This window comes from Magallana gigas, chromosome 9 (genome assembly GCF_963853765.1).
Source record: "Magallana gigas chromosome 9, xbMagGiga1.1, whole genome shotgun sequence".
NCBI lineage: Eukaryota > Metazoa > Mollusca > Bivalvia > Ostreida > Ostreidae > Magallana > Magallana gigas.
The window spans coordinates 22309137-22322189 of record NC_088861.1 but is presented as its reverse complement, the minus strand read 5'-3'; the positions used below and the strand labels follow the sequence as shown (position 1 = coordinate 22322189).

The following is a 13053-nucleotide window of genomic DNA, read 5'->3' as shown; positions in this document are numbered from 1 at the left end:
AGCTCTTATCATCCGCAAACAAATGCCACGTGTGAGAGGATGAACAGTACCATTGCACAGTGTTTGCGTACATACGTTAACAAAGACCAAACAAATTGGCATGACATTTTACCTGGAATTCTAATGGCAATCCGAATGAGTCCATCCACACAATCATCAGACCTAGCGCCCTACCACATTTTATTTGGCAAAGAGATGTACTTACCATTTGACACTTCTCTGATACCTAAGGATGGTATGAATCAAGATGCTAAGGCTCACGTCACAAACCTAATGAAACATCTCAAGGTAGTGCAGGAGATAGCTGAACAAAACATCCAACATGCTCGTCAAAAGCAAAAAGAGCAATACGACAAGAATACCAGAGAACCAGACTTCGATGTTGGCCAGAGTGTACTGCTACACCAAACGTATGTGCCCAAGGGACTCTCACCAAAGCTGCGTAACCCATGGGAGGGCCCCTATTACATCACTGCAAAGGGACCGAACAACACATACCAATTACGTAGATGGTCTGATAACAAAGTTGTAAGGTCTCGGATCCATGCAAATCGACTCAAACACTATGAGAAGCCAGAGCATCGTAAGGTTCTAAATCCACCACCACCAGAGATACCCATTGATGATTCCCACTTGCCTCCACAACATCGCAACCCTCAAGGTGCTGAAAATGATGCTCAAGAAGATGAGTTGCAGCCAACAGGTGAAACCAATACGGAAGCACACACAACTCCTGATATGGAGGAACTTCATAATAATGATCAGCCTTCTGCAGCACCTGAACCTCAACATCCAAGGAGAGACCAAAACAAAACAGAGAAACAAGGAGATGATCAATCAGAAGATGAAAATCAAGAAGAGGATAACAATACAAATGAAGATGAAAGTCAAGGATATGTTGAGAAACTGATGCAATACAAACTTGTCGATGGAAAGAAATTCTTCCTCGTTAAATGGCAAGGGAGCAGCGTTAAAACCTGGGAGCCGGAAGAGCATATCAATGCAGATCTTATCCACCAATATCATATTACCAGGACACAGACCGGTCGGGCACGCAGACGCAGAACAAAATCCTGCTTTTACTAGATCCAGTCTTTTTAATCCATTCCACCTCTAACCCACTCTTTTTTCCTTAAACCTTCTCACTGTGTACATTGTACCAAATTCTGTTAAAATTTTAATGATTTGCAAAAATTATTAATTTAGTGCTTCTCAGTAAAGACGTCTACTGATACTGACATAATTGTTACACTGTACACAATCTTTACCTTTCCTTATTCCTACTTTATACTACTAGGTGGATCTGGACAAAAGAAGAACCTCAGATCATCACCATATATGTATATGTACATAATCAGCTGCCTCTGCCTCACATCTGTCTGTGCAACTGCGCCTTTACCATCAGATCAACATATTCAAAGAATAAACTACGGCATACTATTCGAGAAAACTAGCGACATCTACCTTGGACAAGAGTACTGGCTGCATACATTTCGAATTCCTCTTCCAAAGAAATTGCACCTACAGCCTCTATACTGCAACATGCCACAATGTCAAACTGCAGGACACATCATAAAATCACTGAATCTCCTAAGAATGCAGTGTATGGCCAGTGTTAATTCAACAGTCCATCACATTCACCAACTGGTACCAACCTCTGAACTTCCTCCTTCACGAAAATACATAGGTTCATCAAGATCAAAGCGAGGACTGTTTGACTTTGTTGGTAAAATTTCGAAGTCACTATTTGGAACAGCCACTTCAGGTGATATCGCTACTCTACAACGCCATATGCAAACACTGAACAACAACAACGTCAAGCTTGCCAAAGCCATGGCCCAACAAGACCACCACCTCTCGTCATTCATCGAAGCCGTGGACAAAAGATTCAACAATGTTGTTGCTGCTGTTAGACAAAATCACCAAGATGCTGTGTCACTTTCAGTGTTAGCACACAACTCAATGGATGCTTTAGATCATGAATTTCTCATCCTAAGTGAACTCATCATTAAGCAGACCAACGTTTCGGCTCAATTAGAAAAGGAGTTAGAACATATTAAACTAGGACTTCACGATTTGGTGAAAGGCAAGCTATCCCCATTCCTCCTGACACCACATATTCTGAAATCATCCATCGATCAAGTCCAAAGCATCATTTCGGCCAAATTCCCAAAATTCCATATTTCCAATAAGGATCCTCTCTTTTATTATTCCATGGGAGAATTTTTGTTCACTAGATTACACACAGAACTATACTTGACCTTAAAAATACCAATCTCCCCATTTCAACAGCCAATGTCAATGTATAAAGTCTACACATTTCCAGTTCCTGTTAACTCTAGCTCCAACCATGCCACTCAGCTCATCGATCTGCCACCATACTTTCTACACACAGCTGACAACCAACACCATGCCACAATCACCTCTCAGCAGTTAACACTGTGTGAAGGAACCTCAACCCGTTACTGCAACTTCAATATTGCAATGAAAGCAACAGCCTCTCCAAGTTGCTTATCAGGAGTCTTCTTTAATCAAAAGAAAACCGTGAATGATCTATGCGATTTTCGGTTCCTAACAAGCATGCTACCCCCAGCTATGTACGAGCTTTCACCATCCAACCTGCTGTTATACAGAACGCCAATGCTAGCACTGGATTGCGCAAATGGACAACAGATCTTGAAAGGATGTTCCTTCTGTGTCATCAAAATACCATGTCAATGTTCCATAACAGCTGACGACCTCTATCTACCTCCCCGATTAGGAAAATGCAACAATCAAACTGACAAAGTTACAATTCTCCACCCAGTCAACTTAGCCCTACTCCAACAATTTTTCCATGCAGACTCCCATTCAACCATATTCGGCGACACCATCTTCGAAGAATTCATTCACATAAAGTTACCAAATTTCCACATCTTTAATCATTCATTCTCCAAATTTTTGGCTAATGATCAAAAACAGCACCTAAGCTTGAAGCGCATCGCCAAGGCCGTTCGACACGATGGACAAGTGTTTACAAATTTAGCAGAATCCATGATCGCGGGACAAGTCAATTTTGCAGTGGACAATTGGCCAGACACAAGTGGTATCCTGGCCATCGTTTCCACATCTGTTGGATTCTTTGGACTCATCTTTAGCATCTGGTCATGCTACAAAATCCGAACCGTCCTGCTTCCTGTGTTGTTGCTCCATCAAGTGAAACCATCAGCTGCCGCAACCATTAAACCAACTTTATCCTTCATCTATAATCAGGCTGAAGATGACACACCAGCGACCAGTGTTAATGAACACTTTTATGCCACTTTTTCCACTCCTTGGCCTTATGTTTCCCTTTCTGTGCTAACAACAATCCTTGTTATTGCATGCATTACTCACCTATGGCAAAAATTTCAACGTTCACACAAAACTTCACTTCATTTAGAACTAACAACTGGACCTACTTGTGAACTTTTCACTCTACTAACCCTTCCACTTTGCCCTCACAATTGGAACATTCAGACTCCTGAAGACATTTCATCAGTTCATGTTACCACCTCATATTACATTCTACATTACCTGCACATTCAATGCACTGATTTTACCATCACTAACAAGCACACCAACCGCTCCATTGATGTTCCAACTACCATCTTGATCTCACCATTTACTGCTAGAAAAATTCATAACATCCTTCAGCATCCATACACAGCATATTTCCTGTTGTCGCACCACCAATATTTCCAAATTTTGTAACAGCCATCTAATCTTCCTTGCAACATCTTGGCATGACTTACTTGTGTAGATAAGTGTTTGAGTAATTGCGAATTTTTTTTTTCAGTGTTTGAATTTTAGTGTTCATTGTACCTATGTTTTGGGTGTGTGCATTCTTATTTTTGTTGCACTATTGTATTAACTTCTGTTGTACATATTACTTCATTTTTTTATCCAAGTTTTTTTTTTTCATTACCTGAACAGTGTATATTTCATTTTTATTTTTGAGGACAAAAATTTTTCTGACCAAGAGGGAATTATCATAGTGTCATTTTGACCCTCAAATATATTTTTCTATTTTTGCTCATTTCAAAATGTATTTTATATTTTTAATTATATTGACCAGATAAGATATATTATTTGCAAATCGTGTCAACGCAGATTTACATAGAGAAAAAGCCTTAAGCCATTCGACAGTATTTTTCGTAAAAAGTTGTGAAATCAATTAGTGCCATTTTAAGTAATCAAAAGTAAGTTATTTAGTTTCATCTGTCGAAGGATTCCTGTTTTCTTAATTACGTAATAGTCATTGTAATGCAAAGCCCTCGTGTCAATCCGTTTCTTTGATGTCGAGAATGAGTTAATCTTCTCTCACGGCTTTTTAGGAACAATTAATGGCAAGAATAACTCAACACCAGGACAGGGGACGCTATAGGGTTTTTGTCCGATCACTTTTGCGACGGACATCAACCAATAAACATATAATTTTACATTGTCTCCTGTCCTGTGTTTCAGGTATGTAGATTTTATTTGTTCTTTGTATTTTTAATTTTTATCACATTTATAGAAAACTGGTTATGCTGCTGAACTTTTTAGTAATGATTTAATATCATCAAATTGTGTCATGAGAATTTTGCATTTAGCTGTATTATTTTTAAATTACCAGTAAGGTTTATCTCACTTAGGTAATGTGTAAGAATCAAGTAACAACATTTTTCTATTTAGCTTACTCTATATATTTTTGATTAGAAACTGATTTTTAAGTTTAAGCACTTTTCGGATATTGTATATCCGCCATATACAGGTTTTACATTTAGTTATGTAAACACTACATTTTGTGCAAACGCGCAGTCCATCTTGCTGTTTATCCTATTTATTCATTACAAAAAGAAATATGCAGAAAGTATCAATGTAAGTGAACTTGTCCGGTGATACTGAACATCTGATCAGGCTTTACTTGTTTTATGTTGATTGTAAGTTAAGGTATAATTTAGTACTTGTGCACTCATGCTCAATGTTTAGATAATGCGAGTTAAGATAATAGATTTGTTAAGCTTAACCATAGTCAGTGTTTGTATATAGTAGATTAGGTTTTGCAATGATGTTTGTCATCTTTGTTAGCTCCCCCTTTTTGGATAAATCCGGAAGTTAGGGTTTTGTATTGTTGCTCTCTGTAAGCAAGCCCCCCCCCCCTTTCTGTGTGAAACCGGAAGTCACTATCATCCGAGTTGTAAACAATCACACGTGCATTTTCTATTTTTGGTCTGTTCCTTTCAAGTCCCTCTCTAGCCAAGCAAATATATTATTAGCTAATTTCCCCCATTAGAATGTAATTACACACTTTGAATTTGATCATTTATTTTTATAATAAAGATGTATAGTAGACATATTATTGTACCTGTGTAATGAATTGTGTGTTTATATAATGATGTTTAATTAACACATGAACATGAATCTGTGGCATTGTTATGCACTTTCATTTTGATTTTACAGTGTACCATTGTTTTTATATCTTTTATTATAATTATATTTGACAACACTTTTGCGACGGACATCAACCAATAAACATATAATTTTACATTGTCTCCTGTCCTGTGTTTCAGGTTGAATATTATTAGTTATCACCAGAGCCCCAATCACACGGTGATAATACCATTAGGTCGTTCTTCAGGATATTCAGAAAACAACGGAAAACTGCCCTGCAGGAACTCCACTAATGTAACGGCCATGGCATTGGCCTCTTCTACAGCGATTCTACATAAAAGTAGCGTGTAGGTAACACTAGGAAGCTATGCTCTGTTCGTGCTATTTTCTTGAAATTGTTTCACCGAAAAATGAAGTACAGAAACAATGTCGTCATTTTTTATTGTTTGTTCTACTTTTCTAAAATAATCTAAAATAAAAAATAATGAATGATTGACGCATGTTTAATTTGCTATACACGTGAAACAAGAAAAAAAACCCGAATGCTAGTATGCTCTTTCTGATATATAGATATGTATGTGATCTCGTCTAACTCAAATTGAATTTTTCGATAAACCACAAGTGCTGGCGGATCGAACATCTCTATTAAATTGATAGTTAACTAGATTTTAAAAACAAGATTAATTTTGAAAGAACTGACAAATGAACAAAGTCATTTTTAAAAACAACCATGACTGGTTTTACACTGATTTCGTTTACTTTTGGGGTATTTGAAATGGTTTCAAATCAAATATCACCTACCTATAGTTCAAAGCAGAGCGTTGTCTGTTGACGTTCGTATAAATATCGTCGAGAATATTTCGCAGCAACTACAAAAAAACAACAACAAAAAATCGCCATACGCCTCATCAAGTTACAAAAACAAAATAAATCACAATAAATAAAACCAATTAAAAGCAACACACCCTTAGAAATAACGACTGAAACAACTCCAAATGCTAACAGCAACAACCTCAGCTTACAGAGAAAAAAAAACCTGTAAGGGCCGAAGAGCGAAAGGTGTGTGTATAATAGTAGTATCATAACGACGATTTCTATAGAATCTCCTTTATGATAAGGGCAACAGAAGCAATAAAAAGATTGACATCTTACTGCTATAACATATACATGTAGCAAAAATTGCAGAAACGCAAGCACTGACTTCTTACTTCCGTAACATATACAGAACCATTTTAACAGGGCTTTGGACTTTCAGTAGGACGTAACTATCTATTTGTTGCGTCAAAACAAGTAACCTTAACTGTCATGTAACTTTAGAAAGTAATTGCTGTCATAATAATAGCTTAAAATTTACTTTGATATGGTACAACTACGCTATTGAAAATAACGACAAAAATATATTAATATCCGATCAAATTCTTACGGTTTCTGCCTCTGTGACGTCTGTGTTAACGTTTTGACCGTCTGCATCATGACCTACAGTTGAAGATACATCGATGCTCGCCGCCTCCTTGTTATATTTTATAACAAACGTTTGTGTTCTTTGTTCATAAAAGGCTTCTTCTGAGTTTTTGCCGTCAGTTGGTTTTTTGTTCTTTTGTTTGTTGTCTTTCTTTCCTTTCCAAAACCACGATCTTTTCTGTAGTTACAACACACTATTTATCAAAACAGATCTTGGAGGAAAAAATGTCAAACTAACTTTTAAGACAATATATAAAATATCATTGACGTAATACATCTTTTAAAAGAATTTATTTAAAAATATGGGATTTTTAAGTGCAAAAGGGTCATGAAAAAAATATTCGACTTTTTATAAAAAAAATTCTTAATCGCTATTTTTAATCTGATCACTGCGCATGATTTAAGACGATATTTGATGTAAATATTCTGCTCGGTGACAAATGCCAATACAGGGAAAATGCGTTGTAGGTACAAGAAAGTAAAATTAAATGAGCATTTAGGCTAACTCGGTGCGATTAAACTTTTTGTATTTTTAAGCATGTTTTGTCTACAGAAATTCTTTATACAACCACTTTGTGGACTTTGTAACGAGAACCATGATTCTAACACTGGTCTGAGGTGAATGGTATTCCTACTAGCTCTGGCTAGTGGGTTAACCCTTTAGCTCGATCAGTACAGTGGTTAAAACCTCGGTAATCCAAAACCCCAGCAGAGACAAAAATGTGTCTCTGTTACAAGTCTATATACCTTTTTTGAGACGCTCATTTCAAGACATTCATTTCCTTCCAGAGATCCATTCTGCTTTGCAGGCGTCTATATGTATAAATTACACGTAAACAAAAATTAGAACCTAAAATACATGTATTAAAAATGAATGCTTGGCAATCCCAAGTTTTAAACATTTACGAGCTCACCTGTGATGCCATTGTTATGACAAATGTTATGTTTCTAAGTACCATATGAAATTCCGCCAAAATATATCATATACATGTAAGTCACGTGACATAAGAGAGAGAGAGAGAGAGAAAGAGAGAGAGATTAACATGCCTGTAAGAAACAACACAGTTGGATCCGCCTTTGGATATAGAAAACAAAATAAAATCGAAAATAGAGTTATCTTTCTTTATTTATATTTAACGCAAAAATCAGTTTAAAATGTCACGACGATTACCAAAAAATGTGATGTCATTAGAGAGAGTAAGTATTGGCCACTTAAGACAATATAATTGGAAAAGGTCTATATTTACACTTTTCTGGAAACTACAAAAAGGGAAAGATTGAGAGTTTGTTGTTAGCTGGTGACTTGATTCTTCAGTTCGAATTTCCTCGTTTGAAAAATAGTGTTATCTTTGTGTGCCAATGTATCGATAGTCTAAAATAATCTATAGTTCTTCTTTACAATCAAAATGAGCAATAATTTTGAAATATGAGACATTCATCATGGATATCAATCATAGCCTGCTGTTTTAACATACGCAGATTAACCTTCTTGCATTTAATCGTTACTTCCATTCACATAGTAGGCCTATAAAAAATATTCATCAACAAAACCTACCGACATATCTAGGTCCTAAATTCGACGATTTAACTATACTATACTTTACTATACTTTACTGCCTTGTCATTACTTGTTTTTCATGAAGGAATCTCCAGTTTGTAGAAACTCGCAGTAAAGGTGGGTTAACAAAATTTACTCTTTTTTGTGGGGAAAACTTCAAAAATTAATTCCTTATTTGTTTGAAGTGCATTTTATAATAAATACTTGGCCAGTTGATTGTTAGTCTACCATAGTATCATGTGCATAAAGAATGTTCATGTTCCTGCGAGAACGAACGAGAAGTAAACAAAAAACAAACACCGTCGAAATTTGGTCCATGTTGATTTTAGAACCTTAAACCATAGTTAAACTTTGCCGTTACATACCGTCATACTTTATATAACTGTTTTTCTACAGTTTATGCTGCGAACAGAAGTTTTGAAGCTATACAAACAGATGCTAAGACTTGTCAGAAAAATCCCCGACCAGAGTCAGAGACAGCAGCTACAGAACTTTATTCGTCAAGACTTCGAACTGAACAAGAAGTTGGAGGATGAGGTGATTTTTTTTTATTTTACATACAAACAAGCACATAATTCAGAATCATATGGCTAGTTGATGCAATTTCTCAATAAAAATCAGAGTAAAACATCATAATAATTAAACAAAATGAAGAAGACTTCAAAAGAAAAAAATATTCCTGTAGAATTATCTTTTGATAACAATTTCATATAGTGACACCTACATTGTATCAGTATTTTTACAGCAGGCGATACGGATGAATGTAATGAGGGGAAAGAATTCCATGAAAGAACTTGAGAGAACAGTACATATTGCCCAGTGACTGAATCTGGTATGGAATTTATATCAGTCATTAATTAAATAAATTAACCCTAACCCTGATTAAGGACACCTGGTAATCATAGATATATATGTTACATCCACTGTTTGGATATTTTACTGATACTTTACTTTAACTTACTTTACCAAAAAAAAAATCTCTAGGTTGCATTGTTTAGCTTTCATTAATTAAATAATCTAAATCTATACTATATATTATTTTTTACATTGTACATTCATGTTTTTGTGTTGATTTTGCATGGAATATTTCTTGACCAATTTAAACTAAAGCTTCATTTAGAGCACAAATTCCACGGACTTGCATGGACTGACCTCAGAATTCAAAATACATGTAATTATAGGTTCCATGCTTACCATGATTACCCTTACAAAATTTGAAAACTGGTTAATCTCTTTTTCTTTTTCTTAATAATAATGTAATACGGATCTGTATTAGCCCTAGGGCTGATAACCTGTATCAGCCCCAGAGGCGAAACGAGTTCTGTGATGTCATCTGTATCACATGTGCAAAAAACTGCATTTACTACCAAGTATGTAATAAATGTAAATATGAATACCCGGTACATGTAGTAAAATGCTTTTATTGATGCATATGCTTCTTACGGGTTTTGAAGGTAGCTTACAATGCAGAAAACATTTACAGAACCTGCAAACACAGGTTATGTATTCTTTCTGCAATGCTAGCTACTTTCAAACCCCGTTTATTTACATCTACCGAGTATGATTCTCTCTATTTCTTACGGAAACTTATAGTTAATTCCTAGCTCTATAGAAACAGCCAGACTGAAATTTACACGCCCCATTTATCGATTGGTCAAAATTTACAGCAGCTGAAACTGACAGGATTGTAATCGACACGCCCTGTTTATCGACTGGTAGAAACCTACAGCGACCTAAGAAAAATCACGGACTGCACGAAATAATCATGACGGTGCCAGACTCAAAGTCTCACAGGAGACGATTTGGCTGTATTTCTTTAAGCTAACTTACATATGTACATTAACAGTAATCTACTGAAAATTACTTTTTATAATCAATTTATTAACTAGTATAAGAAAGATGTATATATAAACAATGAAATGCTTTCTTTGATGTTTCATGCGGGTTATGAAAGTAGCGATCATTGCAGAAAAAATTCACACAACCCGCTAACGCGAGTTATGTATTTTTTTGCAATGTTGCCACCTTCATATCCCGCTTGAATCACAAAAGAAAGCATTTTATTGTTTAAATGAAGCACTTTAGAAAGTATTTTATTGGATATAATATATGATATATCAAAATGCAAAACAAAATGTCAAATTGATTTATTTTGATATTGATTCAGAGTGACTGCACATGATATATTAATAACAAAATTTAAACGAAATCAGAAATAGCACTACCTTAATTTCAAAGACCCCCCCCCCCTCCAAAAAAGGAGGGAGAAAATCAACACACTGAAAAACCAAATAAGAAATTGACCTTTTCTAGAAAATTTATAAAACGGGATACTGCATTTAACAAACAATTTTTTTTCAGGTCAGAAATCAAAAATGCCAATGGACGTCAATTTTAACACAAAAATGAAGTGTGGTGGTGAAGTACTAGTGTGATGTAATTGTCTCATCCCTGTTGCCTAGCCAACATCAAATACAAGATAGAAAAGTTTCCAGTCCGCTCCCACTGATGTACAAGTGACTTTGACGTTGATAGGTACACAGGATGTATACAGAGTTAACATTGCAGTCTCGTGTCAGAGTTGAATAGTTGTTTTGTGAACAATGAATTCTCATTAAAAGAAAAAGGTGAACACAACGCGTATTTGTCCTCACTGGTATTGATTTTAAAAGGAATAAGTAATCATTGTTTGAATATTATGAGGTGATCGTTACAGTTATGATCGCGAGATTAAATCTATCATAAAACCCGACACAGTCACTTAGGCAATTGTACGATAAAAATATTAAATCATTGACATTTTTACATTATTTTCATTTTGTATTATAATGCTAATCCCGCTTGCGCCCCAACAGTAAGCCATTTGCATATTGCACTATTCCTGACAATTTTGATTCGAAGCACCGTTTACCACAGTCAAAGACACTAGAAATTGTAAATATTGGTACATATTAATCACAACAAAATGAAAAATTTGTGCAATGAATTTTGGATTATTTTCATACAAATTACAATAAAACTTAATAATTTAGATGATATATGGTAATAAAAATGAATCAGAAAGAAATGATGTATCGGACAATGATTACTGTTCATATAATGAGTAATACTATTTGTAACATAAATATAAAATGAATTGGTGGTGAGATATGATGTCACATGGACACGTAAAACTGTTGTACTATGTTGACCAGTAATATTGTAATAAAAGAGGAGGAATGACCACAACTAGGCACGAACTCAGGACCGTTCAGTTTAAAAACCAACGCTCTACCGACTGAGCTAAAGGGTTAACCCACTAGCTAGTGCTGGTGGGAGCGTGGCAGTACTGAGCCTAGAGTAAATACCTAATACATGTACCAACACTATTACAATACATGCACGAAGCACCGTTTTTGAAACTGGCGGGGGGAGGGGGGGGGGCCTCATCCAACAAAAAATCTTGTGACAAGCAGACAAGTAAAAAAAAAAAGGACATTCCCAAAAAAGTCCTATTCATTTTCCATGTGTGCGTGTGTTTGTGTGTATGGGGGGGGGGGGGGGGGGGAGGGGGACTAGCGTAGTACACCTATAACTTCTAACTTCACTTTCCCTGATCATTTTCTTATTTTTTATTTTTACCAGGGGGGGGGGACTCCTTGATAATTCACTTTTTTATATGTAAATTTAAGAAAAAATCTTTGCTGCGACAAAAAGTGGGGGAAGGGGGGGGGGGGCGCAGGTCTCCCTAGCCCTCTGATGCTACATGCCTGCACTTGTTTCTGCGTTGAAATGTACCCATTTATTTTAATGATGATGATAATTCAAGGTACATGTACCAACACTATTACAATACATGCACGAAGCACCGTTTTTGAAACTGGCGGGGGGAGGGGGGGGGCCTCATCCAACAAAAAATCTTGTGACAAGCAGACAAGTAAAAAAAAAAGGACATTCCCAAAAAAGTCCTATTCATTTTCCATGTGTGCGTGTGTTTGTGTGTATGGAGGGGGGGAGGGGGACTAGCGTAGTACACCTATAACTTCTAACTTCACTTTCCCTGTTCATTTTCTTATTTTTTATTTTTACCAGGGGGGGGGGGGGACTCCTTGATAATTCACTTTTTTATATGTAAATTTAAGAAAAAATCTTTGCTGCGACAAAAAGTGGGGGAAGGGGGGGGGGGCGCAGGTCTCCCTAGCCCCCTGATGCTACATGCCTGCACTTGTTTCTGCGTTGAAATGTACCCATTTATTTTAATGATGATGATAATTCAAGGTACATGTAATAACTTACCCCAAATTGCATGCAGTACATAGCCCTTTGGAACCGTACATTTCAAGCAATTTTGCGTTTGGAAATTCGTTCCACGACATTAAAAGCTATGCATATACGGACCTAACTAAACTAGGACAGGATGAGTTTTTTTTTAAAACCGGATTTAAATCGATACTTTATACACAAAGATAAAAAAAACCTGGAATCACATATCACATCCGGTAACCTAATGTTTGAAGAGAAAACAACTGGTATATACATGTAGATTGATTATAATGATTATTAGTTTTTAAACCATGAAACATTTTTCCCTTGATAATGGGAGTCAAGAATTAACAGAAGAACACCGGGGAGCCACATCGCCGAAATTAAAAAAAATCTCT

At 36.0% G+C, this 13053-nt stretch overlaps 2 protein-coding genes across 2 annotated transcripts; one reads left to right on the top strand and one right to left on the bottom strand.

Moving 5' to 3' along the window:
• Positions 1–5606: 5606 nt before the first annotated feature.
• Positions 5607–12724, bottom strand: LOC105320072 (uncharacterized). The gene is made up of 5 exons (XM_066072415.1): positions 12689–12724; positions 7603–7668; positions 6818–7033; positions 6196–6263; positions 5607–5724 (listed from the first exon to the last, which is right to left on the bottom strand). Exons 1-5 carry the CDS (start codon positions 12707–12709, stop codon positions 5607–5609), a joined length of 489 nt encoding a protein of 162 aa, XP_065928487.1. The 5' UTR covers positions 12710–12724.
• On the top strand, positions 7951–9245 carry LOC117690863 (LYR motif-containing protein 2). The gene is made up of 3 exons (XM_034475649.2): positions 7951–8052; positions 8810–8950; positions 9159–9245. The coding sequence occupies exons 1-3, from the start codon at positions 8011–8013 to the stop codon at positions 9234–9236; spliced, it is 261 nt and encodes an 86-aa protein (XP_034331540.2). The 5' UTR covers positions 7951–8010; the 3' UTR covers positions 9237–9245.
• Positions 12725–13053: the final 329 nt, after the last annotated feature.

Excerpts from the sequence above, each read along its gene's own strand:
- LOC117690863 (XM_034475649.2), top strand. The coding sequence starts at position 8,011 with ATGTCACGACGATTACCAAAAAATGTGATGTCATTAGAGAGA. Across the intron at positions 8,053-8,809 it reads ATGTGATGTCATTAGAGAGA|TTTATGCTGCGAACAGAAGT; the intron begins GTAAGTATTGGC and ends GTTTTTCTACAG. Across the intron at positions 8,951-9,158 it reads ACAAGAAGTTGGAGGATGAG|CAGGCGATACGGATGAATGT; the intron begins GTGATTTTTTTT and ends GTATTTTTACAG.
- LOC105320072 (XM_066072415.1), bottom strand. The coding sequence starts at position 12,709 with ATGTACTGCATGCAATTTGGG. Across the intron at positions 7,669-12,688 it reads TGTACTGCATGCAATTTGGG|ACGCCTGCAAAGCAGAATGG; the intron begins GTAAGTTATTAC and ends TTATACATATAG. Across the intron at positions 6,264-6,817 it reads ACGTCACAGAGGCAGAAACC|TTGCTGCGAAATATTCTCGA; the intron begins GTAAGAATTTGA and ends GTTTTTTTGTAG.